Source organism: Loxodonta africana, chromosome 1 (genome assembly GCF_030014295.1).
Source record: "Loxodonta africana isolate mLoxAfr1 chromosome 1, mLoxAfr1.hap2, whole genome shotgun sequence".
Lineage (NCBI taxonomy): Eukaryota > Metazoa > Chordata > Mammalia > Proboscidea > Elephantidae > Loxodonta > Loxodonta africana.
This window is the reverse complement of record NC_087342.1, coordinates 45,665,048-45,692,654: the sequence shown is the minus strand read 5'-3', so window position 1 is coordinate 45,692,654 and position 27,607 is coordinate 45,665,048. Positions and strand designations below refer to the sequence as shown.

The 27,607-nt window shown below is 39.8% G+C and overlaps 1 protein-coding gene across 18 annotated transcripts in view; it reads right to left on the bottom strand.

Annotated features, from left to right (window-relative positions):
- The window catches only part of FARS2 (phenylalanyl-tRNA synthetase 2, mitochondrial), a 643,593-nt gene that overhangs the window by 192,758 nt on the left and 423,228 nt on the right, over window positions 1–27,607 (bottom strand). For 16 of the 18 annotated variants that reach the window (XR_002787652.2, XR_002787653.2, XR_010321138.1 and 13 more), the window contains one exon: window positions 2,782–2,933. Coding sequence is in view for 10 of the 18 variants with exons in the window: in XM_003417842.4 (XP_003417890.1) it covers window positions 2,782–2,933 (152 nt within the window). In the remaining 8 variants the exon portion in view is untranslated. Of the gene's footprint in view, window positions 1–2,781; window positions 2,934–27,607 lie in introns of those variants that run through there. The other 2 variants (XR_010321152.1, XR_010321157.1) reach the window with 1 other exon arrangement.

Genomic DNA, 27,607 nt, shown 5'->3' with positions numbered 1-27,607 from the left:
TTGGCTTTCATGGACTTGTTTTAATTTTCTTCATCTTCAACTTGAACTTGCATATAAGCAATGATGGTCTCTTCCACAGTCAGCCCCTGGCCTTGTTCTGACTGACGATATTGAACTTCTTCATCGTCTCTTTCCACAGATGTAGTTTTTGATTACAAATCAGTAATTAGAAAATATGGCCTTGGTGACAGAAATGACGCCAGAGATCACAGGATAGAATTTTATAAGACCAACAACTTATTCATTGGAAATAACTTTCTTCAACAACAGAAACAGCAACTATGCACGTGGACCTTGCCAGATGGAATACACAGGAATCGAATCAACTACATCTGTGGAAAGAGACTATGGAGGCTACTACAGCAAATACCATAAAGTCTATTTTCTGTAAAGTTAGGAGACAGATTTCATCTGCAAGTTCCAAAATACATTTAAAGGCTGCCAAGAGTAGCTGAAATCAAGAAGAAGCCAAATGGGAAGAAGTGAAGAAAAGAAACACAAGGAATGGCATTTCTCAGAAAACATGGGCAAAAATACATTTTTTCAGAGCTGAGGGTTACAAATCTCAAGTGAAAAATCTACATCACCAACAAGTGCTGAAACTGCTGAAATGGGGTGGGAAGCAGATCTACACAAAGAATCACGACCTTAAAGTTGAGAAAACAAACTAACCTTGTGCAAAGAACTGACTCAGGAAACCCAATTCATTCAAATATAAGTACACCATTGTTACATCAACTCAAAAATAGTTAAGAAAATGGCCGAAAAACTTACTAACAGGCAAAGAATAGCCATAGAAATATGCCGTCCTTGGAGTGTATAAAAAAAATTTCTGCCCAAACATTGTGTTATAAATTTAAAAAAAACTAAATGAAGCAACCCTTCTAGGAAGGAAGAGCACAAAGCAGAAATATGATCTCAGAGAAGAGATGGAAAGAGAATGGGAGGAGATAAAATGTGAGCTGGCAGAACGGAGAAAAGAAGGAAAACGCAAATAACTGAATATGGATGTAGAAGATGCACAAGGGAGAACAGACTGAAGATAATAGAGTAAGGGACAGAGGAGATAAAAACGAGGAGAGCAAACAAAGTGAAATGTAAACAAAGAGGTTTAAAGCATTAGAGAGAGAACAATGTCAGACAAAGGAGAGCCTACTCATTTATACGTGGGATTCCTGAAGAATGAAAGAGAACAGAGCAATAGATCAGAGCAAATCTTTAAAGATATAATTCAAGAAAACTTTCCTAAAGCAAAAGCAGTGTCAAATCTGAATTGTGAAAGCAATAATATATACCAGGGAGAACAGGTCAATGCTGAAAGAGATCCTGATAAAGTCCTAAACGTCTAAGGATAAAGAAAGAATCCTTTAGGATAAAAAGGCAAAAAGATCAAGCTTGGCCTATATCAAATTAAATATGAGCAGATAATTGAGCAACACAAGATCCCCAATAAAAGAAAGGGTGGGCCGAGAATTTCATGCTAAGCCAAATTGCCATTCAAGTATAAACAGATACACAACTGTTAAACATGCAAGAGATCAGGGAATGCTGTTTACCCAAGTCTTTGAGCAAATTTATAGGAGATGAACTTCAGCCATGTAGATGGCTGGGCAACTGGCAATGAACTGGCAACTGAACACCTCTATCTAGAGAACTAAGACTTTAAAAATGAACAAGGAGGTAAAAAGGTGGGGATATGGATGATAGGATAGAACGTGAATGCCACAGGCTATAACAATGTAGACATAAATCAACTACAAACATTAGGAAGGGAGGTGAGAAAGAAGCTGGGAGTTGGACAAGATGTGGTGGCTGCCCTTCTCTAATAGCTGGGAGTCAAACGAAATCATTTAAAGGTGATGAGCAAGAAACATAAATTAGATCACGTCATATATCTCCTCTACTCCTATCCTTCCACATCTTCCAACCACTCTTAGGATAAAACCCCAAATCTCAGCTCTTACTGGTTCTGGCCCTGCCTGGGCCCTGTAGCCACATCTTGACCCGCAATCATTTCTCTTCACCCACTTTCCCTTTTAATTTCTGGAATCACCATGCTCCTTGTTGCTTCCTGCATTTCACATGCGTCACTTCCCCTCCCCCAGAGGTCCACACAGGCTGTCTGGAATGTTCTTCCCCCCTTTCTTCGCTTCTGATCATATGTCTCATCTCAAATGAAATGTTACCTCCTCAAAGAGGCAGTCCCTGACTCTCCAGGTGAAATTAATTCTTTGATTATGCCCAAAGTATTTTTCCTTCATAATATTTACTTCAACTTTGTGCAATTATTTACTTAATATCTACCTCTCCCACAAGACTGCTAACTCCAGGAAGCAAAGCTAAGTCTGTTTTGAGCACATTTAATTCCTAGAACCTAATACAGGGGTTGATATGTTATCAGTGCTCAATAAACACTGAGAAACTAACCAAACATTTTTTTCTTCACAAACAGCCCTTTCTACCTCATTTCATCTGTCCCTGGAATGTGATATGGCATGAAACCACTTCCACAAACAATAATGGAAACATGCAAGATCTTGAGAACATCCTGCTTCATACACTTTCTTTATTGAGGCAGGAAAGACTGAAAATGCACTTTGGAAAGATTTTCGGAAAGAACTGAATTAAAAGAGTTTTCTGATAAACTATCTGTTTACTATAAAATTCAGAAGACATGTTGTCTCACAAGCATTGGGTCTAAGCATTATTTTATTATATGTTTCCGTATGCCATTTGTCCTGCAGACAGTAAAGGCGAAAATCAGAAAGCTTTTTTACTTACTTTGGATGTTCGAACTTGTCTATAAGATCAACCTGTTCCACCAGGTCTCCTCCAATTGTTCGGACTAAGTCATAGAAATCATTCTCCGTGTAATTCTCAGGGGGCAACCAGAATGAAATATCATTTATCACAGCAGGATATTTGCTAAGAGGCTAACAAAACAAGAGAAGAAAAGATAGATTGACTTGTTAGTTAGATGAGGACGTTTAAATTTTTCATGAAAAGTTTCACTTGGCTCATTAGGAAAAGCTGGTAAAACATTTTTTCAGCACTTGAATTTTCAGGGACAAAATGAACTGAAAAGATGAATCAATATTCAAAATTGGCAAATTCCGTTATGAATGTTACAGATTCTCACCACATTCATGTGTAACATTATTATATATTATATGTATATCCTTGTTAATGTTCAATGTAATATAAAGCATTTTAATCAATGGTATTTCAGTTTTTTCCCATTCATATACTAAAGGAGAAAAGTTCAAATTTAATTAACAAGCAATTCATTAACTTCTTGTGATATTTTCAGGGAACCATTTTAATAAATATGTAAGGACTTGTCTAAATTGATAGTTCAATTAGTAATGTCATAATTTGTTAGCATTTCTAAATATTAAAATAAAAGACTAGGTTGATAAGAGGTGATTTAGGGAGTTATTTTTCAAATTATGCCTTTAAAGATGAAATAAACAAAAATGTAGCCATTTCCCTTATTTTATTCCATTTTTTTCCAGTTTATCAGAGCTCAATGGTTTAGCATTACACTGGACAGGTAGCTCTTATTAGATACTTTGAGAAGTTACTGCATTTGTTTACGTCGCTTACACATAGGCACATCACAATTATATATATATATATATACACATATATATAGGTTTTGGTCTATAAGATACTGCCATAATAAAAACTGTTTCATTACATGTTTCACTATATAACTGTGACACCCTAAGGGAATCACTATAAACTCGTTGGTGAATGATTAATCAGAAAAAAGAATAACTTTTAAAATGACAAAATCTCTGAATAAAGAAATACTCAAACATAAGTGATGACTGAACTTGAAATGTCAATTAAGCTGTCAAACTAATGCAGCAACTTAAAACACCCATTTCAACCATGAACACAATAAAGCTACCATCCAGGTATTCTTGACAAATCACCACTGCTCCTGTAAACACCCTACATTTTCCCTCCTAAAGTAACACCATGCTCATGTGATAAATAGCCATAGGTTAATGTGAGGACAACTGCTCATCTGTCAATTTGTCCTACTGTGGTGGCTTGCATTTTACTGTGATGCTGTAAGCTAGGCCACCAGTATTTCAAATCCCAGCAGGGTCACCCATGGTGGGCAGGTTTCAGCACAGCTTCCAGACTAAGACAGACTAAGAAGAAAGGCCTGATGATCTACTTCTGAAAATCAACCAATGAAAACTCTATAGGTCACAACAGTACACTGTCCAATATAGTGCTGGAAGATAAGCCTCCTAGGTTAGAAAAAAAAAGGAACTCAAAATACACGGTAGCCACAACGATGGACTCAATCACATCCCAAAGGTGGTGTAGGACCAGGTAATGTTTTGTTCTGTTGTACATGGGGTTGCCACGAGTTGGAACTGACTTAATGGCAACTAACAACAACAATGTATGACACGAGATGGGTGAAAATTGTTTTACAAATTGCTTTTCCTTTTGAATATGCTTAAGAAACATGGAGGCTTAGTGAACTGATGCACTGATTAGGTAGGAGGCTGGGGTTGCCAAGAATTAGTATGAAATCTCCCCTTCAGTTAATCCAAGTTAGGTAAGGCACTTGTTGAGCTCTGGATGTGAGGAAGGCTACAGAGAGTGGGAGAAGGTGCCTAAGAGAACATCACTGTCAGCCCTCCACAGACAACAGTCAGTGTGATGATAATACAGTCAGCCAGACACATCTTCCCAAGATACCAAAACCTAAACTAACTCAATGCTGTTGAATCGATTTTGATGCATAGCAACCTTATAGAACAAAGAAGAACTGCCCCACAGGGTTTCCAAGGAGCGGCTAGCGGATTCACACTGCCAACCTTTCGGTTAGCAGCCAAGCTCTTAACCACTGTGCCACCAGGGGCCCCCCAAGACTCAGATCTTTCTAATTCAGGAGGAAAATAAATGGCTGACTTCCCAGATTGAAAAAAAAAAAAAAAAAACTGTAATAAATGCGGTTTTAAAGACCAAACAGTTAAAAAGAAAAATCCAGAAACAACTTATTGTAGTGCAAAGCTACCTCAATCTAACAAACTGTAATATATTTAAAGTAATGGTTTAACTAAAGAAAGACGCATTTATTACCCTAAGTATGTTTCCCATCTGGGATGCCTCCTAGCAACCCCTGAATTTTTAAGGGGAAAATAAGAGTTTTGTTTTGAAAATAAGAAGGTAACTAGACAGATCCATGGTTTTGGAGATATTGGCTTTAAGAGGCTTTCCCAGAGATGGTGTCAACAACGATCCAGTGGCTTCCCATTGCTCCGATGGTTTATCAGTTGCCCTTGAAGTGATTCTGGCTTATGGTGACCCTATGTGCTCCAAAGGGTTTTCAATGGCTGATACTCCAGAAGTAGATCGCCAGGCCTCTCTTCAGAGGCACCTCTGGGTGGACTCAAAACTCCACCATTTCAATTAGCAGCCAAGCACCTAACTGTTCATACCACCCAAGGACTCTTCTCCTAGGGTAAAGACCCCAGCTCTTCAAATGTCTACCTCTCCTCATCTCTCCAGGCTCACGCCAGCCTGGCTGACATCTGGTTTCTTGATCACCCCAAGATTCTTCCTGTACATACTGTTTCCTACCTTCCCTGCCCTTCTCTCTGTCCTCAGCCACCACTTTACTTCCTACCCTCCCAGACTCCATTAGTCCCTTGTTACATAGCATTCGATACTTCTCTTTCATTGTTGTAGATACCTGTGTAATTATTAGTTCAATGTCTGTGTTCCCTGTATGTTACAATTCTCGCATGTTACAATTCTTGCAGTAGGGTATGTATCTCGTTTTCACCTCTGTACGTCTAATGTCTTACAGAGTCCTCGCCATATGGTAGGTGCTCAGTAGTGGCAAAGTACAGCACTGTTCTCTGTGAGCAATGACATACACCATGGTCAATCCACTCAGGTGTTCCTTCTCTTCTAGCCAGCCCAGCTAATGAAAAAATCAGATATCTAAGTCATGGAGACTTCTCCCGATCCCTTGCTCATACTGTGATGAGAGATAGTGACCACATGGAATAACAAAGAGGCTGGAGAGGGATAGGATAAGTGCCCTATAGGGATGCAATTAGCCAGAGTCATAGAATCATGAAATCTTAAGAGTTGGAAGGGACTTTAAATGACACTAAATATTATGTGTTTCTTATTTCCTTTCTATATCTAGACAGAGGTGTTTCTATTTTATTGGAGCCCTGGTGGCATAGTGGTTAAGGGCTCAGGCTGCTAACCAAAAGGTCTGTTTTATTAGTTTTATAAAATAACCATGTATTGGTTAGTTCTTTTGTTGATCCTCTCTATAACTCGTTTGTTTGTTGCTTAAAGAACTCACAAAGGGATCAAAACTACAGATATATTAAAAAACAAAACACCCACTGCCGTTGAGTTGATTCCAACTCACTTACAGGACAGAGTAGAACTGCCCCATAAGGTTTCCAAGGAGCACCTGGTGAATTTGAACCACCTACCTTCTAGTTAGCAGCCAAATGCTTAACCACTGCGCCACCAGGGGTCCATAGATACGTTAGAAACTTTAAAAGTCACAAGTGAATATTATGTACCATATAAAAAATAAAGTTGAAAATGCAAATTAAGTGGATAATTTCCAGTCACTAAAACCAAACCAAATCCATTGCTGTCGAGTCAAATCCAACTCATAGAGACCTTAATAGGGCAGAGCAGAGCTGCCTCACAGGATTTCCAAGGAGTGGCAGGTGGATTTGAACTGCCAACCTTTTGGTTAGCAACTGAGCACTTAACCACTGCGCCACCAGGGATCCTTCCACTCAATAGGTAATTTAATTAAACCAATGTCTACGTGCTATATTGAGTTATTCATCAAATCTCCCTACAAAAAAAAAACATTAGATGATTCACAGTATAATTTTATCCAATGTTTAAGGTGAAGGTGGTCCCTTTTTTAAATAAACTGCTTTAGGGAACAGAAAAGGAGGGAATGCCATCCAATTCATTTTATGAGGCTACTAGAAACATGAAACCAAAACTATACAAGCATAGTACAATTCGTTAAAAAAAAAAATTAGAGCAATTTCATCTTACAATCTGTATGAAAAATCCTAAACAGAACTTCAGGAAACACAATTCAATGATATCTTAGCATATTACATCATGACCAAGCAGGTTTATTTTAGAATTATGGGAAAGATTAAACACCAAAACCAAACCCATTGCCTTCAAGCCAGTTCCAACTCAGATTAGGGGGGAAAAAAAGAAACTTACTCGACATATAAAAAACACGTGATCATTTCATAGATAGAAAGCATTTGATAAATACGATATTATATGAAAGAAATATCCTTAGCAAACTGGAAATAGAAAATAGTTTCCTTACTGAATACCTACAGGAAACATATTTAATATTAAAATTTTATAAGTATCCCACTTAAGGTCAAGAGTAACATAAGGAAAACATTTCACATTCATGGATCAGAAGACTTAATATGGTTAAAATGGCAGTATCTCCCAAGTTGATCTACAGATTCAACACAATATCTATCATAATCCCAGTTCGATTTTTCTAGAAATTGACCATCTGATTCTAAAATTCATATGGAATTGCAAGGAACCCAGGATAGCCAAAAAGCAACCCTGAAAAAGATGAACAAACTAAGAGGACTCACACTTTCTGAATCAAAACTTACTACAAAGCATCAGTAATAACACTGTGTGGTGCAGGCATAAGGTAGCCAAAAATCAACAGAATTGAGAGTTCAGAAATAAACCCATAAGTGAATAGTCAACTGATTTCTGACAAAGGTGCCAAGATCAGTCCATACGGAAAGATTAGTCTTTTGAACAAGTGATGATGGAACGTTTGGATAGCTGAATGTAGAAGGATGAAATTGTACCCTTGCCTCATACCATATAAAAAAAGTACTCAAAGTGGATCAAAGACCTAAAATATAAGAGCTAACACTATAAATCTCTTAGAATAAACCATAACAGTAAATCTGCATGATCTTGGATTTGGCAATGAATTCTTAGATATGACACCAAAAGCAAAGGCAACAAAAGGCAAAATAAGTGGGCTTTATCAAAATTAAAAACTTTGTATATCAAAGAACACTATCAAGAGAGTGAAAAGGCAACCCACAGAATGGGGATAAATATTTGTAAATCACACACATAATAAAAGATTAATATCTTGAATATATGGAGAACTTCTACAACTCAACAATAAAAAGAAATAACCCAATTATAAATGGGGATAGGATCTGAACAGCCAAAAGCTCATGAAAAGATGCTCAATGACATTACTCGTGAGAGAAATGCAAATCAAAACCACAATGAGATATCACTTCATACTCGTGGCTAGAATAAACAAGTCTGATAATAACAACTGTTAGCAAGGATATGGAAAAATCAGAATCCTGGTACGCTGCTGGTGGGGATGTAAAATGGTGCAGCCACTTTGGAGTGTAAAATGGTACAGTCTGGTTAAACATAAGATTCAGCAATTCCACTCCTAGGTATATACTCAAGAGAAATAAAAACACATGTCCACACAAAAACTTGCATACAAATGTTTATAGTGGCATTATTTGTAATATCTAAAAGGAAGAAAAAACCCAAATTCCCATCAAACAGATAAATAAAATGTGGTATTACCTATATAATGAAATATTCAGTTACAAAAAGGAACAAAGTACTAATACATGCTTACAATGTGGATGAACTTTGAAAACATAATCCTAAGCGAAAGCAAGCCGGTAATGAAAGACCACATATTATATTATTTCATTTATATGAAATTTCCAGAATAGGCAAATCCATAAAGATGAAAAGTAGATCAGTGGTTGCTCAGGGATGGGGAGAGATGGGAAGATAAGAGGGTGAGAGCAAAAGGTACAGGGTTTCTTTCTGAGGTGAAGAAACTATTCTAAAATTGACTGTGTTGGTGATTGTACATATATTAAAAACCACTGAACTGTACACTTTAAATGGACAAATTACATGGTATATGAATTATAATCAACAAATCTGTTATTTAAAAAACAGAAGATAAGGATGTTCAATATCATCCTTGCTGTATAACATTTCACTGGCGGTCCTAGGGATGCAACAAACAACATATGAATTAACACTGAATAGGCAATAATTTGTAATTCTGAATATGAATCTTTCTTACTAGGTAGGTGTCTTAAACAAACTGCTAAATCTCTCTGTATATCAGTTTCCACGTTAGAAAGCTGGGGCATTAGTAGTATGTACCTCATAGAACCAGAACCCAGTGCCAATTACTGCTACATACACACCGTTATACTTTATGTATTATATTATATATTTTATTATAGTACGTTATTATGAGGAAACTCTGGTGGCGTAGTGGTTAACTGCTACGGCTGTTAACCAAAAAGCTGGCAGTTCAAATCCACTAGACACTCTTGGAAACTCTATGGGGCGGTTCTAACCTGTCTATAAGGTCGCTATGAGTCTGAATCGACTCCATGGCAACGGGTTTGGCTTTTGGAAACCCTGGTGGCATAGTGGTTAAGTGTTACAGCTGCTAACCAAAAGGTCAGCAGTTCGAATCCACCAAGTGCTCCTTGGAAACTCTATGGGGGCAGTTCTGCTCTGTCTTATAGGGTTGCCATAAGTCAGAATCAACTAAATGGCAACAGGTTTGGTTTTGGTTTAGGTTATTATATTATTCATAAACAATATACAAGAGTTACAGTAAATGAGACACACATATCATTACAGCTAAAATTAAAAAATACAATACTGAGTTTTTCAAAAAGCAAGTTCTATGTGTTCAGTACGATATTTGCATGAAGTTTAAAAACAGATAAAGCAACGATATATATGTGCAAACTGTTAAAGCATATATGGGAAGTTATACTTGGCCTCCAGAATAATGATCACCTCTGGGGAAGGAGGGAAAAGTGAGTAGAAAGGGAATTCAACTTTACCTTTAAGAAGCAGAAGTGTTAAGACTGTCATAGTGTAAACACCATGAGTCTGTTCGAATTGAAAAACAAAGAGTTTTATTACAACAAAGCAAGCGTTCTGCCAAACGGAGAGACACAGAGCTGGGAGAAATCCAACAAGGCTATAGTAACACAAAGATCTGTGAAGAAAGAAAACTGCAAACTGCAAGATACAGCTAAAACATTTGATTTGTTAACATTTAGAAAGTTGTAGGTGGCAAAACTTGGTTGACCACTTTCTTAGTTATCTAGTGCTGCTATAACAGAAATACCACAAGTGGATGGCTTCAATAAACAGAATTTTATTCTCTCACAGTCTAGGAGGCTAAAAGTCCGAATGCAGGGCTTTAGCTCCAGGCGAAGGCCTTCTCTCTCAGTCGACTCTGGAGGAAGGTTCTTGTCATCAATCTTCCCCTGGTTTAGGAGCTTCTCAGTGCAGGGACCCTGGGTCCAAAGATGCACTGTGCTCCTGGCACTACTTTCTTGGTGGTAGGAGGTCCCTATGTTTTTCTGCTTGCTTTTCTCTTTTATATCTCAGAAGAGATTGACTTAAGACACAACCTAATCTTGTAGATAGACTGAGTCCTGCCTCATTAATATGACTGCCGCTAATCCCACCTTGAGGATTTTTTGAATCCCACATCATTAATATCATAGAGGTAGGATTTACAACACACAGGAAAACCACATCAGATGACAAAATGGTGGACGATCACGCAATACTCAGAATCATGGACTAGCCAGGTTAACACACATATTTTTGGGGGACACAACTCAATCCACAACCACCACTAAAACCACATGTTTTCTGGCACCTGAACATCTGTAGTCTATGTTAAATTGAGACACTTTAGCATTATGGTGGAGAACTCTTTAAATATGAAACAAAAAGTTCTAAGATGATTATAAGTGACAGTGCTAAGTATCCTAATGCTTAAGGACGGAAAAAGAGTTTTTGATACAGAAAAGCCATAACTTCACAACATTAGTTTATTCTAAGTTTTAAGGGAGGTTAGGTCCTTCTCAGGTTTAGGCTCAACCAGGTTATCAGAAAAAAGTACAGGGCTTCATAAGGACACAGGCACAGGTTAGAAAAGCATTTTTCGAGGGAGGGTGAAGGCGGCATTTTCTGAGAATCAGCTGACCACATAGGTTACATGTTTAATGCTTCTCTTGAACACCTGTATAGGTGTTGAATTATTTCTTTCTAATATCAGCCATGTCTAACCACAAGCACTTTCTCTGGCAGAGTAGGGGGGTAAAGCCACATTTATCTAGGTCTTGGTATGCAGAAAGAAAGCCCTGCAGAAATGACAAGCTGCATTACACGACAGAGACTGACACTTACAAATCTAAGACGGAGTCGCTTAGGACAAGAAAGGATTGGGCTCAGACTCTAGTCAGGAGTCTCAGTCACATCAAGAATTTTAGTTTTGAAAAGCTCTTCTTCAGCATCAACCTTGATTTCTGCAGCAAATGCACTGAGTGACCACTGTATGCTAAATGTGTTGGTTCGTGTTAGGGGTTGAATTATATCCCCCCAAAATATCTGTTAACTTGGCTAGGCCATGATTCCCAGTATTGTATGACACGCCACCATTTTTACCACCTGATATGATTTTCCTATGTGTTGTAAATCCTAGCTCTGTGATACTAATGAGGTGGGATTAGCGGCAGCTATGTTAATGAGGCAGGACTCAATCTACAAGATTAGGTTGTATTTTAAGTCAATCTCTTTTGAGGTATATAAAAGAAGACAGAAGAGAGGCATGGGGACCTCGTGCCATGAAGAAACAAGAGCCAGGAGAATAGTGCGTCATTTGGACCTGGGGTCCCTGTGCTGAGAAGCTCCTTGACTGAGTAAAATTGATGACAAGGACCTTCCCCAAAGAGCTGACACAAAGAGAAAGCCTTACCCTGGAGCTGGCACCCTGAATTTGGACTTACAGCCTCCTAGACTGTGAGAGAATAATTTCCCTTTGTTAAAGCCATCCACATGTGGTATTTCTGTTATAGCAGCACTAGATGACTAAGACAGGTTGGGGTGGAGGAGGGCAGCAGATCGGTCCTAACTCATGCTTCATTTCCTTGATGCAGACTGGATGCCAAACGTCCTTGTAACAATTCTTTTTTTCCCTGTATTTATCGCACTGCTGCTATGTCCAAATGTCTTGAAATAATGTCCTTATTTTACTGGGTTGGGCTTCTCCTAAGATTCTATCATCTTTTTCTAGTTTGCCATTTCTTAAATCACAGATCTTGACTAATTCTTGACACTTCCAACTCCCAAAAGAGTTGTTTCCTTCTCTGTTGGTGTGGGAAAAACATCGTGAAGTTATTGATTCCCGGATCCCAGACACCCGGCTGTATCTAGTGCTCTTCTTGTGCATCAGTCTCTGTCATCCTGTTCTCCAGGACTACCTCCACGTCTGATTTGCTGGCTAACAAATGTCTGCTCAACCAACTCTTGTTGAACAGACCACACTATGGGCTCAGGGTCATACTTTCCAAGTTTCCAGAACAGTTTGAATTTAAAATAAAAAATACTATGGTTCAAGAAATCAAATGACACATTACATTGGGCAAATCTGCTGCAAAAGACCTCTTTAAAGTATTAAAAAGCAAAGATGTCACTTTGAGGACTAAGGTGTGCCTGACCCAAGCCATGGTATTTTTCAATTGCCTCATATGCATGTGAAAGCTGTACAATGAAAAGGGAAGACTGAAGAAAAATTGGAGCATTTTAATTATGGTGTTGGCAAAGAACACTGAATATACCACGGATTTCGAGAAGAACAAATCTATCTTGGAAGTACAGCCAAATGCTTCTTAGATGTGAGGATGGTGAAAGTTCATCTCACATACTGTGAATATGTTACCAGGAGGGCCAGTCCCTGGAGAAGGGAATCATGCTTAGTAAAGCAGAGTGACAGGGGAAAAGAGGAAGACCCTAGACAAGATGGACTGACACAGTGGCTGCAACAATGGGCTTAGACATACGATTGTGCGTATGGCACAGGACTGGGCAGTGTTTCCTTCTGTTGTACACAGGGTTGCTAAGTCAGAACTGACTCAATGGCACCTAACGACGACAACGTGGTTCCCAAAAGGACAATTCCCATATCATCCGGGTCATATGCATTTGGTATTTGTTGTTTACCCTTCCTTTTTCCTTTCTTTGAAATACAAAAACATCTCTAAAACATTCCTTACTAAGTTTTGCTCTCACCTCCCTGTATCTAGACTCCACCCCCAACCTCTCCCTCCCTCTAGAAGCCTTACTTCAATCAGCAAACCTGCAGGTGAGAGCTGAAGTGCCAGAGTCCAGTTATGGAAGGGGGAACACAGATAAAATGGGATGCATTTCCTGTTTTGTTCCCCTAGTCAATATCTCTTCTTTATCTCCTTTTTTCTTAAGTGGCTTTATTCTATTCTTGTAGCTTCTTGAGTTGAATGATTAACTCTTGTATTTTGGGGCTTTCATGCATTTAAATAAAAGTATTTAGGCTATAACCATCCCTTCAAATATCTCTTTAGATACATCCTGTAAACTTTATTAATATGCAGTATGTCACTGCCCGGTTCTAAATATTTATTATTTTCTATTGCTAGGTTTTTCTTTATTTAGAAGTGCATTTTTTTAGTTTTTCAAATATATGAGTTTTTGTGGCCTTTAAAAATAGCTTTTTATTGTTAATTTCAAATGTAATTGCATTACTGTAGGAAAACATTGTCACTATGATACTCATTCTTGAAACCTTGTTGAAATTTGTTTTTATAAATATTCTGTGTTTGAAAAGTATATTACCTATTATTTGGGTGCTGAATTCTATAAACATTACTGAGATTAAACTCAATTGTGTTGTTCAAATCTTTATCCTTTCTGATATTTTATCTGCTTCATTTTCTTGATCTATCAGTTTCTGATAAAAAGATAATAAAATCTCCCACTATCATTGTGATTTTATATAAAAAAAAAAAATCTCCCAATAATTCTATCAGTTTTGTATCATATAATTTGAAGCTATATGGTTAGGCATATAAAAGTTTAAGTTTGTTATATCTCCTTGGTAGAATTTTCCTTTTAACATTATTGTCACTGCTAATCTCTACTGAGGCCAAAGTCTTAAATTAGCATTTGTTATACCAGCTTTCTTTCATTAGCATTTGCTTGGTACCTATTCTTTCAAACTCTTGATTTCAATTTTTCTATAATGTTTTAAAGATGTTTTTCTTAACCAAGCTGAATTTTATTTAAAATCCAATAGCTCTGACATTTAATAGGTCAGTTTTATCAATCTACATTTGTTGTGCTGATTTTTGTAATTTTTAAAAATTGTGGTAAATACATATGTAACAAAACATTTGCCATTTCAACCTTTTTATCATTTGTGCTTTCTCCTAACCAGTTTTTTTTCTTTTCATAAATTTTCTCCTTTACTGCCTTCTGTTGGATTGCTGTTGTTTTTAAATATTCTAATATTATTCCTTCTTCTATTGTAGAAAGTATGAATTGTACTCCTTTAAGAAAAAATAAATATTCCTTTTCCCCTAATAAATTGTTCCAAAGTCTAAAGTTTAGTGTCTCTGTTTAGCTTCCAAACAAGAAAGGAAACTTAATTTTATTTAATGGCACACATAAAACATGAAGTTATTTAGGTCAACAGTTAATTTTCAGTCAAAAAAATTAATTCTGTATTTCTTTCTTGCATTCCGTCTCTTTGTTGGGAGACAATTCTCCATGGAATTTCTACACATCTTGAGACAGCTTGTATAACAAACAGCCTTGGAAGGAGAGATGTAGCCATTCTTTCTTGGGCAGAGAGATTTGTTTACTGACTAAGATAATAAAGATAATGTCCTCCTCAGGGGTAAAGACTGGGCAGGTTTGCTAAAAACCCCTCTTAAAGACTGGGGGAAAACCAACCAACCAAAGATTAGAGGTTTCTCCTAATGCAGCATTCCCTTGACCTGACCCCCAATGGCCCTTCTCGGATTTGAGAGTAAGAACAACCAACGCCGCCCTCTGTGCCGTGAGCAATTAGTTCTGTCTCTGACCCAGGAGTCTCGTGTCATTCTGCCAGCATCTACTGAATCTGTGGCAGGCTGCCTTGTTAACTTGCAAGTAGGGTAAAAGAAAGAAGTGTAAGCTAGATCACAGTCCCTGACACCCTTCCTTATTTTTCACATTTGTTCTTGCAGATAAATGCCCTTTAATAGTTCTTTCAATGAAAGTCTGTGGGAGGCAGCTCTCTCAGTATTTATAAGTCTGAAACCTCTCACGCTTAATAATTTGGTGGAACAAAAAATTACAGGTTTACAGTTGTCTTCCCTCAGAATGCTAAAAATGGTTTTCTAGTATCAGTAATGATGACAAGTCTGCTGTCAGTGATTGCCGCTTTTTCGCAGGTAATCTGTCTTTGCTTCCTGGCAGTTTTGATGATCTTTATCTTTATTCTTGAGGCTCTGTAGTTTGACTGTGATTAGGTCAGGTGCACATTCATCTATATTTATTCTGCTCGTACTCAGAGTGTGCTTTCAATCAGAGAGCTCAGGTCTTGCTCCAATTCTGAAAAATTCTAGCCACTCCTCTCCGGCATTTCCTCCCTTCTCTTCTGAAACTGCAATAACACATATTTTGGAGCTTCTTGATGTAGCTTCCATTTCTCTTACCTGCTCTCTTTTAGGTTTTTACTTTTGTTGATTTGTGCTGCATTCTGGGTAAAGTCCTCTTATCTATTTTTTTCCGCTTCTTTATTTCAAAGAATCCCTATTACTCATTTAGAAGATTTCTGTCTTTGTCATATCCACTTACATTTTTTTCTACCTGTTTCTGTCCCTTATTCAGAATTTGCTCTATCTTTCTCTCTTTTCATTTTTAAATTGTTGTTGGTCCTCCATTTCTTTGAAGACATGATGCATTTTTTTTTTTCAACTGCTTTTTGATTTTACTTTCATCTCCAGTGAATTTCAGTTCTGATTGCTGATTTGGTTGCCTGACACTCTAAGTCAGAGGCCTTCATGTGGTTTGGGAGTTGGGTGTGCAGAATTATCTTGTATGGGAGATAACTGTTTATGTTCTCTCACTGATCACTTCTGTTGGTTAGAGGTTTCTGTGCTTCCTCTACTTCTACCTCTACTTCAAAACCAAGTTGGTAGTGGTGGTCTGGGTTCCTGCCCAATGCTGATATTGCATTCAGACACTAAGATAGGGGTGGCTTATCTCAGTTCTTGATAAGGAGGCCACACCTCTTCCTAGGATCAAAGCTTCATAATAACTTATTACAATAGGAATCAATTCACGGCAGTGATTACTGGCCACATTTCTAGAGTACGGAAACACTACCATCCCCGGCCCTATCTTCAAGCAGAGTGTAGGCTCTGGCCTAGCACATTATCAGAGCTGTCTTAGTCACCACACTCCACCAGACCTAAACCACTGGCTGATCCCAGTGCTTATGATCCAGAAGCCCAGCAGTGTCTTCAGTCTCGATCATAGTTTTGTGTTTTTGTTTATGATGTTTCTCTCCATAAATAAACTGAAAAAACCAAGCTCACTGCCGCTGAGTTGATTCTGACTCATAGCGACCCTATAGGACACAGCAGAACTGCCCCATAGCGTTTCTAAGGCTGTAAATTTTTACAGAAGCAGACTGCCATATCTTTCTCCTGCAGAATGGCTGGTGGGTTCATATTGCTGACCTTTTGGTTAGCAGCCAAGCACTTTAACCACTCTGTAACCAGGGCTCCTTTCTCTTCCATAGAGAGATATGTACTGTGGTAGTGGGGGGATTATAGTGGGGGCATGGTTATAACTTTTACATTTACTTACAGCCTACAAAGCAATGCCAACTGGACAACGTGAGCTGTGGCACACCTGGTTCTGAAAGCCAGTCTTAGACTGCAGCTAAGAGGCTTTATATTCTGCAGCTCTGTTCTGAGGGGCAGTTCACGGGTGGTGCAATGTTTAATGTGCTTGGCTCCTAACCCAAAGGTCGGAGATTCAAGTCTACCTAGGGGTGCCTTGGAAGAAAGGGCCAGCAATCTACTTCCAAAAAATGAGCCACTGAAAACCCTGTGGAGCACAGTTCTGCTCTGACACACATGGGGTCACCATGAGTCAGAATCGACTTGATAGCAAGTGGTTTTAACAGACACACAAGTTTGACTGTTGCCCATGATCCGGTTATGAATTACAAGCTTGCCTAAGTGACTGGGTGGGAAGGAGGGTAGTTCTAAAAAGTGGAATTTTGGTTTGATAATATTATCATCCTTGCTGGTCCCCTGCCTCCAGGCTCATTCCCATACCTAAAATGCAAATATCTCTACATATCTTCCTGAGTTAAAATCATGAAAGGCTGCCTTCTAACCATTCCAGAAAAAATCAAAATTCTTGATCCCCCTGAACTTGTTCATAAATATTCTCAAGGAAGAGAATCTTACACTCTCAGCTGGTAATATACGCTAAGATATAAGATAACGCAGTACCCATACCGCAACCCAGAACGTGGTACCTGTACTTCAATGAAGTTTTTTTTTTTTTTAAACGTCAAAAATTTCCTCTTAACGTAAGCTCCCTTCTCTTTTTTATTGTTACTGAGACAGGATAATAGATCATCACCCACCGCCCACGATGTGTGTTTTTCTCTGCTAGTCAGCCTATAAAGTCAATCTCTGGTCTTGTTCCCTTCAGGCTGAGCCATTTTATTTTGTCGTTGTTGCTGTTCAAAGATTATTTTTACAGGAAGACAACCAAATAGGGGAAAGTCTCTGGTTCCTCCCCAAATTCTTCAGAGTTCTGAGGCCGTCAATGCGGATTTCAGCCAGCTTCGAACCATGGCCAAATTTAATCAAAGGATTACTTGCAGCTCCTATGGGCACTGCTTTCTTTCTGAACGAGAACACATGCCCCCTTGACTTTTACTGTAATGATACTATAATAATAGCTACCATTTGTGGGTGCTTACTGTGTGCCATGGTCTGTGCTAAGAACTTTATGGGTATCACGTCATTAATGTACACCACAATTCTATGTTGCTGTTAGCTGCTGTTTAGTTGGCCCCAGCACATGGTGGCTCGACACACAATGGAACGGGATGCCGTCTCTTCCTGTGCCTGTCCCATGACTGCCTGCAGAAAGGAGGGATATGACCCATAGGGTTTTCATTGGTTGATTTTTGGGAGTAGATTGTTGGTCCTTTCTTCCTAGTTTGTCTTAGGGTAGAAGCTCTGCTGAAACCTGTTCAGGATAATAGCAACATACAAGCCTCCACTGACAGGTGGATGGTAGCGGTGCACCAAGTACATGCCAGATATCAAACCTGGGTCTCCTGGACAGAAGGTGAGAATTCTACCATTGGGCCTTCACTGTCTTCACAATCTTCCCATGGGGTTTTCCAAGGAGCAGCTGGTAGATTCGAACTGTCAACCTTTTGTTGTTGTTGATTTATTTTTTATAATTGTACTTTAGATGAATGTTTACAGACCAAACTAGCTTCTCATTAAACACTTAGTACATATACTGTTTTGTGACATTGGTTACCAATCCCACAACACTTCAACACTCTCCTGCTCAACCTTGGGTTCCGTGTTAACAGCTTTCCTGTCCCCTCCTGCCTTCTAGTCCTTGCCCCCGGGCTGCTGTGCCCAAAGAGTCTCAATTTGTTTTATGGGTCTGTCCAGTCTTTGGCTGAAGGGTGAACCTTAGGAGTGACTTCATTACTGAGCTAAACGGGTGTCTGGGGGCCATACTCTTGGGGTTTCTCCAGTCTCTGTCAGGCCAGAAAGTCTGGTCTTTTTTTTGTGAGTTAGAATTTTGTTCTATATTTTTCTCCAGCTCTGTCTAGAACACTATTGTGATCCCTGTCAGAGCAGTCAGTGGTGGTAGCCAGGCATCATCTAGTTGTATTGGACTCAGTCTGGTGAAGGCTGTGGTAGTTGTGGTCCATTAGTCCTTTGGACTAATCTTTCCCTTGTGTCTGGTTTTCGTTATTCTCCTTGCTCCTCAAACTGTCGACCTTTCAGTTAGCAGCCGAGCTCTTAACCACTGCGCCACCAGGGCTCCCACAATCCTATGAGATAGGCTTTATTCCTATTCCCATTGTGTAGATGAAGAAACTGAGGCTTGGTAATTTGCCTAAGGTCAGACAGCCAGTAGCTGGCAGAACCAAGATCCAAATGCAGGTCTACTAAGCCCAGGCTTACTCTTCTCATCCCTATGCTTTAATGCTTCCCATTTGAAACTACAGCCTCATACAAAACAGCTTAGTTTCTAGTATTGTTCCCAGAGTAGTCCATTCTACCTCATCAATTATATAAATAACACTATGATGGTTAAGGCTGTGTGTCAACAGTGGTTTGGCAGTTATGTAATGATGTAGTTTGGCAGTTATGTAATGATATAGTTTGACAGTTATGTAATGATGTAGTTTGGCAGTTATACCAAACCCAAACGAAACCCAGCGCTGTTGAGTTGATTCCGACTCATAGCGACCCTATAGGACAGAGTAGAACTGCCCCGTAGAGTTTCCAAGGAGTGCCTGGCGGATTCAAACTGCCTACCCTTTGGTTAGCAGCCGTAGTACTTAACCACTACACCACCAGGGTTTCCTTGGCAGTTATAGCATGATATAATTTGGCAGTTATGTAATGATATCGTTATTCTCCATTTTGTGATATAATACAATCACCTCCATGATGTGATCTGATGCGATGAGGGGAGTTTCCTTGAGGGTGTGGCCTGTATCCAAAATACATGGACGTTCTGGCAAAGCTTGCTGTCTGTTGCTCACTCCGGATCCTGCGTCTGGCTTGTCATCATCTGACCTCCAAGTTCTTGGCACTTGAGCTAGTAGCCTGCTGTATTGCCTGCCGATCTTGGCACAAGTAAGCCACATGAGGAAGTAGCCCAAATATCCATGATCTCCACTCCTGTCACATTACCTTCCATCTCCAAACCTGCACCTATGGCCTCATGAGGAGTTCCTTACGATCTGTTGACTGAGAAAGAGAAAAATCCTGTCTGGTTTCAGACGGTTCTGTGCAATATGCAGTCACCACTCCAAAGTGGACAGTGGCAGTGCTGCAGCCCTTTTCTGGGACCTCCTGAAGGACAGTGGTGAAGTAAAATCCTCCCAATGGGCAGCACTTCAAGCAGCGCACCTGGTTGTTCACTTTGCTGGGAAGAAGAAATAGCCAGATTTGTGACTGTATATTGACTGATGGGTGACAAAGAGCTATGGGGAAGAGGTATGTGGACAGACCTCTTGGGATGGGTCAAAGAAGTTAACATATTTGCATCTCATGGGAATGGTCACCAAAGGATACTATGACACATTCTGTGGAAACCAATCAACGTCTTTCCTCAATCGGGATTCACAGTTCCAGGAATCAAGGGGTGGACACGGGAGTGGCAGGTCTCACTATTACCTCTGGTGACCTACTCACAAAATTTTTGCTTCCTGTCCCCACAACCTTATGCTCTGTGGATCTAGAGCTCTTAGTTCCAAAGGGAGGAATGTTCCCATATGGAGACACAACATGGATTCCATTGAGTTGGAAGTTAAGACTGCCATTCAGCCACTTCAGGCTCTTCATGCCTCTGGATCAACAGGCAAAGGAGGTAGTTAGCATATTGGCTGGTGTGACTGACCCTAGCTACCAAAAAGAAACCAGACTGATGTTGCATAATGGAGGTAAAAAGAGTATATCTGGAATATAGGAGATCTCTTAGTACTACCATGCCCTGTGTCAAAGGAAAACTACAACAACCCAGTTCTGACATGACTACTAATGGCAAACACTTAAGGAATGAAGGTTTGAGTCACCCTACCAGGCAAAGAACCACGACCAATGGAGGTGACTGCTGAGGGAAAAGGGTATACAGAATGGGTGGTGGAAGAAGGTAGTTCTAAATATGAGTTATGAACACGTGACCAGGTGCAGAAACGAAGACTGTAATTGTTATGAATAGTCCTTCCTTATATATGTGCATCAAATACTTTTGTTTTCTTCATTTATAAAAGGGAAGATGTAAATTGGGCTAGTATGTTTTGATTGTATGCATGTTAGTTGTATCATGTTAGGTCCAAGTTTTGTAATTGTCTTTATTTAGAGACTGTGTATGGTTTAAGGAGATATGTATAGGTGCCAAGTTGACTAGAGGTGGACTGTGATGGTGACAGTTGTGTGTCAACTTTGCTGGGCCATGATTCTCAGTGGTTTGGCAGTTATATAATGATGCAATCTGGCAGTTATGGAACGATGTAATTATCCTCTATTTTGTGATATAACATAATCACCTCCATGATGTGATCTGATGTTATCAGTCAATCATTTGTAAGGGAAGTTTCCTCAGGGGATATGGCCTACATCCAATATACATATGGACATACTGGCAAAGCTCACTGGCTGTTACTCACCCCAGATCCTGCATCTGGCTTGTCATCATCATCTTGAGACTCAAGCCAGCGGCCTACTGTACTGCCTGCCGATCTTGGATTCGTCAGCCTCCGCAGACTGTGTGCCAGCAGTCTGCCATCTGACCTTCCAATCTTGGGTTTGTCAGCCCCCGCAGCTATGTGAGTCAGGAGAAGCCTCCAGCCTGATACCTGACCCATGAACTTGGGATTTGCCAGCCTCTACAAGTGCATGAGCCATTTCCTTGAGATAAATCTCGCTCTCTTTTATGTGTGTGTATATATATATATATATATATATATATATATATATATATATAGATAGATAGATAGCCCTGGAAACCTGGTGGTGCAGTAGTTAAGAACTTGGCAGCTAACCAAAAAGTCGGCAGTTTGAATCCACCAGCTGCTCCTTGGAAACCCAATGGGACAGTTCTATTCTGTCCTATAGGGTCACTATGAATCAGAATCAGCTAGACAGTAATAGGTTTTATATATATGTGCTTCACTAGTTTTGCTTCTCTAGAGAACCCAGCCTAAGACAAACATCAAACCTAACATTTATCCCTATGAGGTCTTTCATGACATTCCCTTTTCACATGATTCATTTATCTTTTCTATTAATTATCTTTATAAGCATTGGCAGTCTGTGCCCATGTGATTGTGCACTTATCTAAATTAACTTAAAAATCAGTTTTTTCCTATGAAAATAGGACACACTATTAATTACTTTGCTTTTCATCCAAATGTTTAATAGCCTTTACTTTAGTTCCATACATTCATTGTGTAATAAAAAAAATGCCTATCAGGTTTCGTACATTATGAATTCCTGTTGTTCTAATTCTTGATTTCATGTGGCCTTGCATATTTACAGAAGTTCTCACTTTGTTCTAACATTTTGCTGTTATTCTTACTTAATTTCATTTCATCACGTGACAGGAGAACACTGTGTTGGTCAGAGGTGGACACAATTTCTGCTCTGCAAACATTTGTTCTGTTACTTCACCGAGAAACCACGTGAGCCCCACTAAGTTCTAAACATTCTCCTAAATTTTAAGGAAGTTTTCCATCATATGAGTGTTCTTAATTTTTGATGGAATTTCAGTTCTGTCTAAAGAGTCACAGAGAACAAAGTTTTTCCATAGAGAAATAGTCTGGAATAATCATTTTGGCAACCTAGTATTTCAATTAATTGTGATCCCAAATATCTAACAAATTCCTTAAAGGCAGAAACAAAATTTCAAGTCTTTTTTAATCTTCTCAAATCTACTTTAAAGCTCTATAATTCTTTACTTAAAACAAATCATATACCACAATGCATTAAAAAGGAAAATGAAGAAAAGATAAACTCTGTGCTCTCCAGCTGCGCAGGGTAAGCGTACAGAGTGCCCAACACACAAGGTGGCCCCACATTCTCCATGGGACCTCCAGGAATCCACAGCAAGGATCCCTGCCCAAATATAATGTTTTCAACTTTAAAACACAGAAAAAGAGCAAGTCTTGGAAACCTTTGTTCAAATGAAATAATGTATGTGCTTCAAGCTAACAAAGGGATTGCAAAGGAGCTGGGAGCCTGGGGCCCAGACCTCCCTTCCACTGTGTTCCAGCATCTGGCAGAATATTTTACACACAACACAAATATTAAAAATAAGTATCTTTTAGGGGTGATGAAAATGTTCTAAAACTGATTGTGGTGATAATGACAAAACCCTGTGAATATACTAGAACACTGAATTATACACTTTAAGTAGGTGAATTGTATGGTATGTGAATTAGAGCTCAATAATGTTATAAAAAAATAAATGAATAAAATTATTGATCAAAGAAATGAAGGTCTTTAAAAAAGTTAGCTTTTCTAGAGCTAGCATTAATTCTGCACTACATTTTTTCTTTTCAGAGGTAAAGTATTTGTAAAAGAGTTTGCTCAATCTTTTAAATCTTCGCTGGCATTCTTGTCTACGTATTTATGGCCTGGTAATGTCACTATGTTATGAGCCACATGTCATTTTCATGTTTGTGATTTTCCCTAGTTGATCATGTTCACTAGGAGAGAGATGTTTCCCTTCCATTTGCCTCAGTTAAAGCAAATGAAGGCCCTTGCTAGAAAAGACTACATTACAGAAACTAGGTCTGTGAACCCCCCAAGTTTTCAGTTTAACCTCTACGTTGTAGGGCAATTCTAAAGGACTCAAGACTTTCCAACGGCTTTTAACTTTGGAGTAATGCTCACACTTCAGAACTGATGGAAAGCCTCTTATAGAGTGGACTCCATTGATTGGAGCATCTTCCTTTCTGCCTCTCTCCATCCTCTTGTTCTACAATCCCAGCTACTGGTCTTTCTAAACCAGATTCCTTGATACTACATGTTTTAATATTTCTTCCTGGCCTCCATCATGCCAAAGAATTAATGTTTCCATTGCTCCTCAGGAAAAGATCCCTATGAGCAAGCCCCCACCCTGTGTCTAAGTCTAAAACTTTGTTCTCAATCCCACTGGGTGACAGAAATACCCAGGGGAGGTGGGTTAGGCTAAGTTAATTACTTCTGAAGACAATTATTGATTTGATAGTTCTAGAAAATGGTCTAACTCTCAGTTATATGGTAGAAACGTAGAGAGAACAAAAAGCTAGATGTGACCACCTAAGTTTTCAAATGAAAACACCATAGCTGCTCTGGGAAGAGAAGGTGAGGTAGGGGGATGGGATGAGAGGATATTATAATTTAAACATATTTTCTAAATATGAAATATTAGATTAAAAATAAAATCAAAGGAAAATGAGTATTAATGCTTAGTCATTACATAGAGAGATTGTATAGTGGGAGGAAACACTGGCTACAGTTCATGCATCCATGTTTCAAAAATAAATTGTTTTTTCTATATTTAAAATAAAATTCCAACTGTTTATATTAGATTCTGCTTCAACAAACAAAATGATGAGTTCCTGACATTGGGGAAAAATGTAAAGACGTATTTTCTTTTGCATTAAGTCAAAACTTATCCGAACAAGGCCACGAAGGGCAAATGTAAGGCTTAGTTAAAGTCAGTGGGACATGTATGTGGGTTTCTGACAGAGAGACACCCTCTCTCCTGAGCTCAGGTGAGAGTTTCCAGAATAACCTACACATAACCAGAACAATTCAAAGCATGTCCCCCAGGTACCTACTACATGGCTTGCCCATGCTGGCCTCTCCAGTGGCTCCAGCTACTCAGACATGGCCTCTGCCCCCACAGCGCTCACAGCCTCCAGGGCAAGACGACCACAGGACACTGGAGGTGCACCTGTGCAGCTGGTAGTGAGGGAAGATTCCCTGGGGGAATGGCAGCAAGCTCAGCCGCCGCTGTAAACACCAGCTAAAATCCTCTGCTCCATCATCAGAAGAACCCGCCTTTCCCAGAGGACACCACACCTTCCACCCAGTCTGTAAAAGCCTCATAAAGTAGGCTCATTAAAGTAATAAAACATGGGGTGCATATTAAAACTTTTTAGCTACACAGAAGGACAAATATTATATGAACCCACTTATATGAAATATCTAGAATAGGTAAATGCATGAAGACAGGAAGTAGACGGTTACCAAGGGCTGGTGACAGGGGAGGACGGGGAGGTACTGCTTTCAGGGAACGGAGTTTCTATTTGGGGTGATGACAAAGTTTTGGAAATCGATAGTGGGATGGTTAGACAGCATGGTGAATGTGATTAACGTCGCTCAATTGTTCACTTCAAAACAATTAAAATGGCACATATTTTGCTATATATATTTTACCACAATTACATATAAAAAAATACATAAATTAAGAGTTACTTCATTCTGAAAAACAATGTAGCTATTATTTTAAGGATAAAAACGCGTTAATAAACAAGATGAATACCATACTATTAGTTAAAGTTATACTTTTTTTTAAGGTTTTTATTTTTATTTAAGAGAATAAAAAAGGTTTTGGCCATCTGCTGAACCTGACAAGAACAGAAAGACAGCAAACTGTGAACTTTCTACAGAAGATGCTGCCATCCTGAGAGCTCACTGTAGGGAGGCAGCCGTTCTAGACCTCGCCCTGCTTCTCACTGATGTCTGACTTGGGACAAACTACGAGCTCTCTAGGCCTGACTCTTCTCATCTGCAAAATTAGATGCTTAGGATTTCACAAGCTGTTGTCCAATCAAAATTACTCCACATATTCTGAGGGCCTTGAAAATCTTGGGCCTTTGTCAAGTACATCTGGGAAATGCTGGGTTTAACCAGATTAAAAAATGAAGAAAAAAAAAAACCAAACCCATTGCCGTTGAGTCAATTCCGACTCATAGTGACCCTATAGGACAGAGTAGAAGTGCCCCATAGAGTTTCAACAAACGTGGATTTGAACTGCCGACCTTTTGGGTCGCAGCTGTAGCACTTAGCCACTACACCACCAGGGCTTCCTTAAGCAAGTTATGCAGAGGGAAACCTGATAAAGATTATTAGTGGGGTTTGTCCTTGCTAAATTTTAAATTAAAAAATAAAGTGCAACCCAAATTTTGGGTTCCATTGGTTATACAAGCCAACCTGCCTCGAACCTCCAACCTCTCGGTTAGCAGCCGAGCATATTAACCATCTGCATCACCAGGGGACTCCAAATAGTAAATACATACATGTTTACTAATTTATTTCTTGCTCTTACATGGTAGAGCCATGAGTGAATCCAGATCCAGCTACTGCCTGCTTATGTGGCAGCGCTTACCACTGTGGTATGTAATCTAGGGGTGAGTTTACATATCTGTTCACTTTGCCTGATTAAACATGTTTTAAGGGCAGGGATTACATGTTCTCCTGAAGCTTTGTGCTAACCATGGCACCTGGCACACATTGGAAATAGCCAACTTTTGAAGAACTGAATTAGGAAGGCTTTTGACTCTCTTTTACGAGAGGTGATTTCACCAGTCTTGACTGGTTATCCTACCAGGGAAGCTGGTTCTCGGGGCAGGGGAGCAGGAAAACAGAAGAGCCATCAGAGAAACGCTGGCAGGAGGGAGACCTGCTGTAAAGAGCAGAGGACTGGGAAGCAGGGATGAGACACCATTTCCCCCTGAGCTATATACATCAAGGTGGAAGGGGGATGAAGGGACAACAAACTGAAAACTTGGAAAAGCACCGGATCTTCTGGACTCTTGTTGTGGAGAGCTGAAAGGTCACGTATGTGTGGACAGAGGAAACAAGAAGTGGATGCTGGAAGCTCAGAGTGCTATGGGAGGAAGGACCTGCTTCTAAGGCTGACCAAGACATTCACCTTGTGTGCCAGGTAGGAAGCTACTGCCTATCAGCTCCAGCCCACCTTCCTTCCCCCACTCTGCTGCACAGTGCTGGGCTGGCGCTCTGTAACTACAGCTCAGCCAGTACCTCCCTACCAGGCTCTGCCAATGGCTCTAGAAAGAAGTTGAAGGGTCTGGCTCCTTCCTGCCTCCTCCCAGAGCTACCAGCAGCACCAGCTCTGCAGTCCAGCAGTGGCAGCCTGTAGGGGAGCAGCAGCCAAACCAGGCTGCAGTTTTTCCAATACCTGCAGGAGCTGCCTCATTGCACAGCCACCCCAACCCCCGCACAATCTCCTTAGAGGCGGGCCTCAGCCCCACAGGTCGCTTCACTGAGCCCCAATCCACCCTCTTCAGAGGTCTGGTTCTTAGCTCTGAGGGACCCTCTACCAGGCTTTTAGTTCCAACCTCTTCTTTGTTCCCTCGGCCTGACAAGGGCAGCTGCTTCCTACAGTCACTGCCTTGGCATATCTTAGTGTTCTCCCGCTGCCTCTTCAGTTACCTGACATGGAATCCTCTGAGCTTACAAAAAACAAAACAGCTGGTGTGCTTTCTGTCTCCCGGCTGGCCCCTGAGTGATACACCTAAAAAAAAAAAAAGGAGAGAAAAAGATCCACCAGGCAGACTCTGAGGTCTCCATCCCAGCAGATTTTAATAAACGACACAGATAAGATCCGGAATAAAGAAATCACAACATAAATCTAAACAAAGAAAAGAGGGTGGTGAGGAGTGGCTCGGGGAGTAACCAAGCTGCTTCAAGCACAAATGCCGCTCATTTAGGGGAAGTGCAAAAGCACCAACTCCATCTCCTCTTACAACTCTAAACACTTCCCAAGCACATCCCTGAAGCCTCCCCTCCCCATAAAGGAACAGACTCCAGACCCTTGGTCCTTCTGGTTTCTCCCTGTTCCTTCCTCAGATAAAATACAGTGGTGT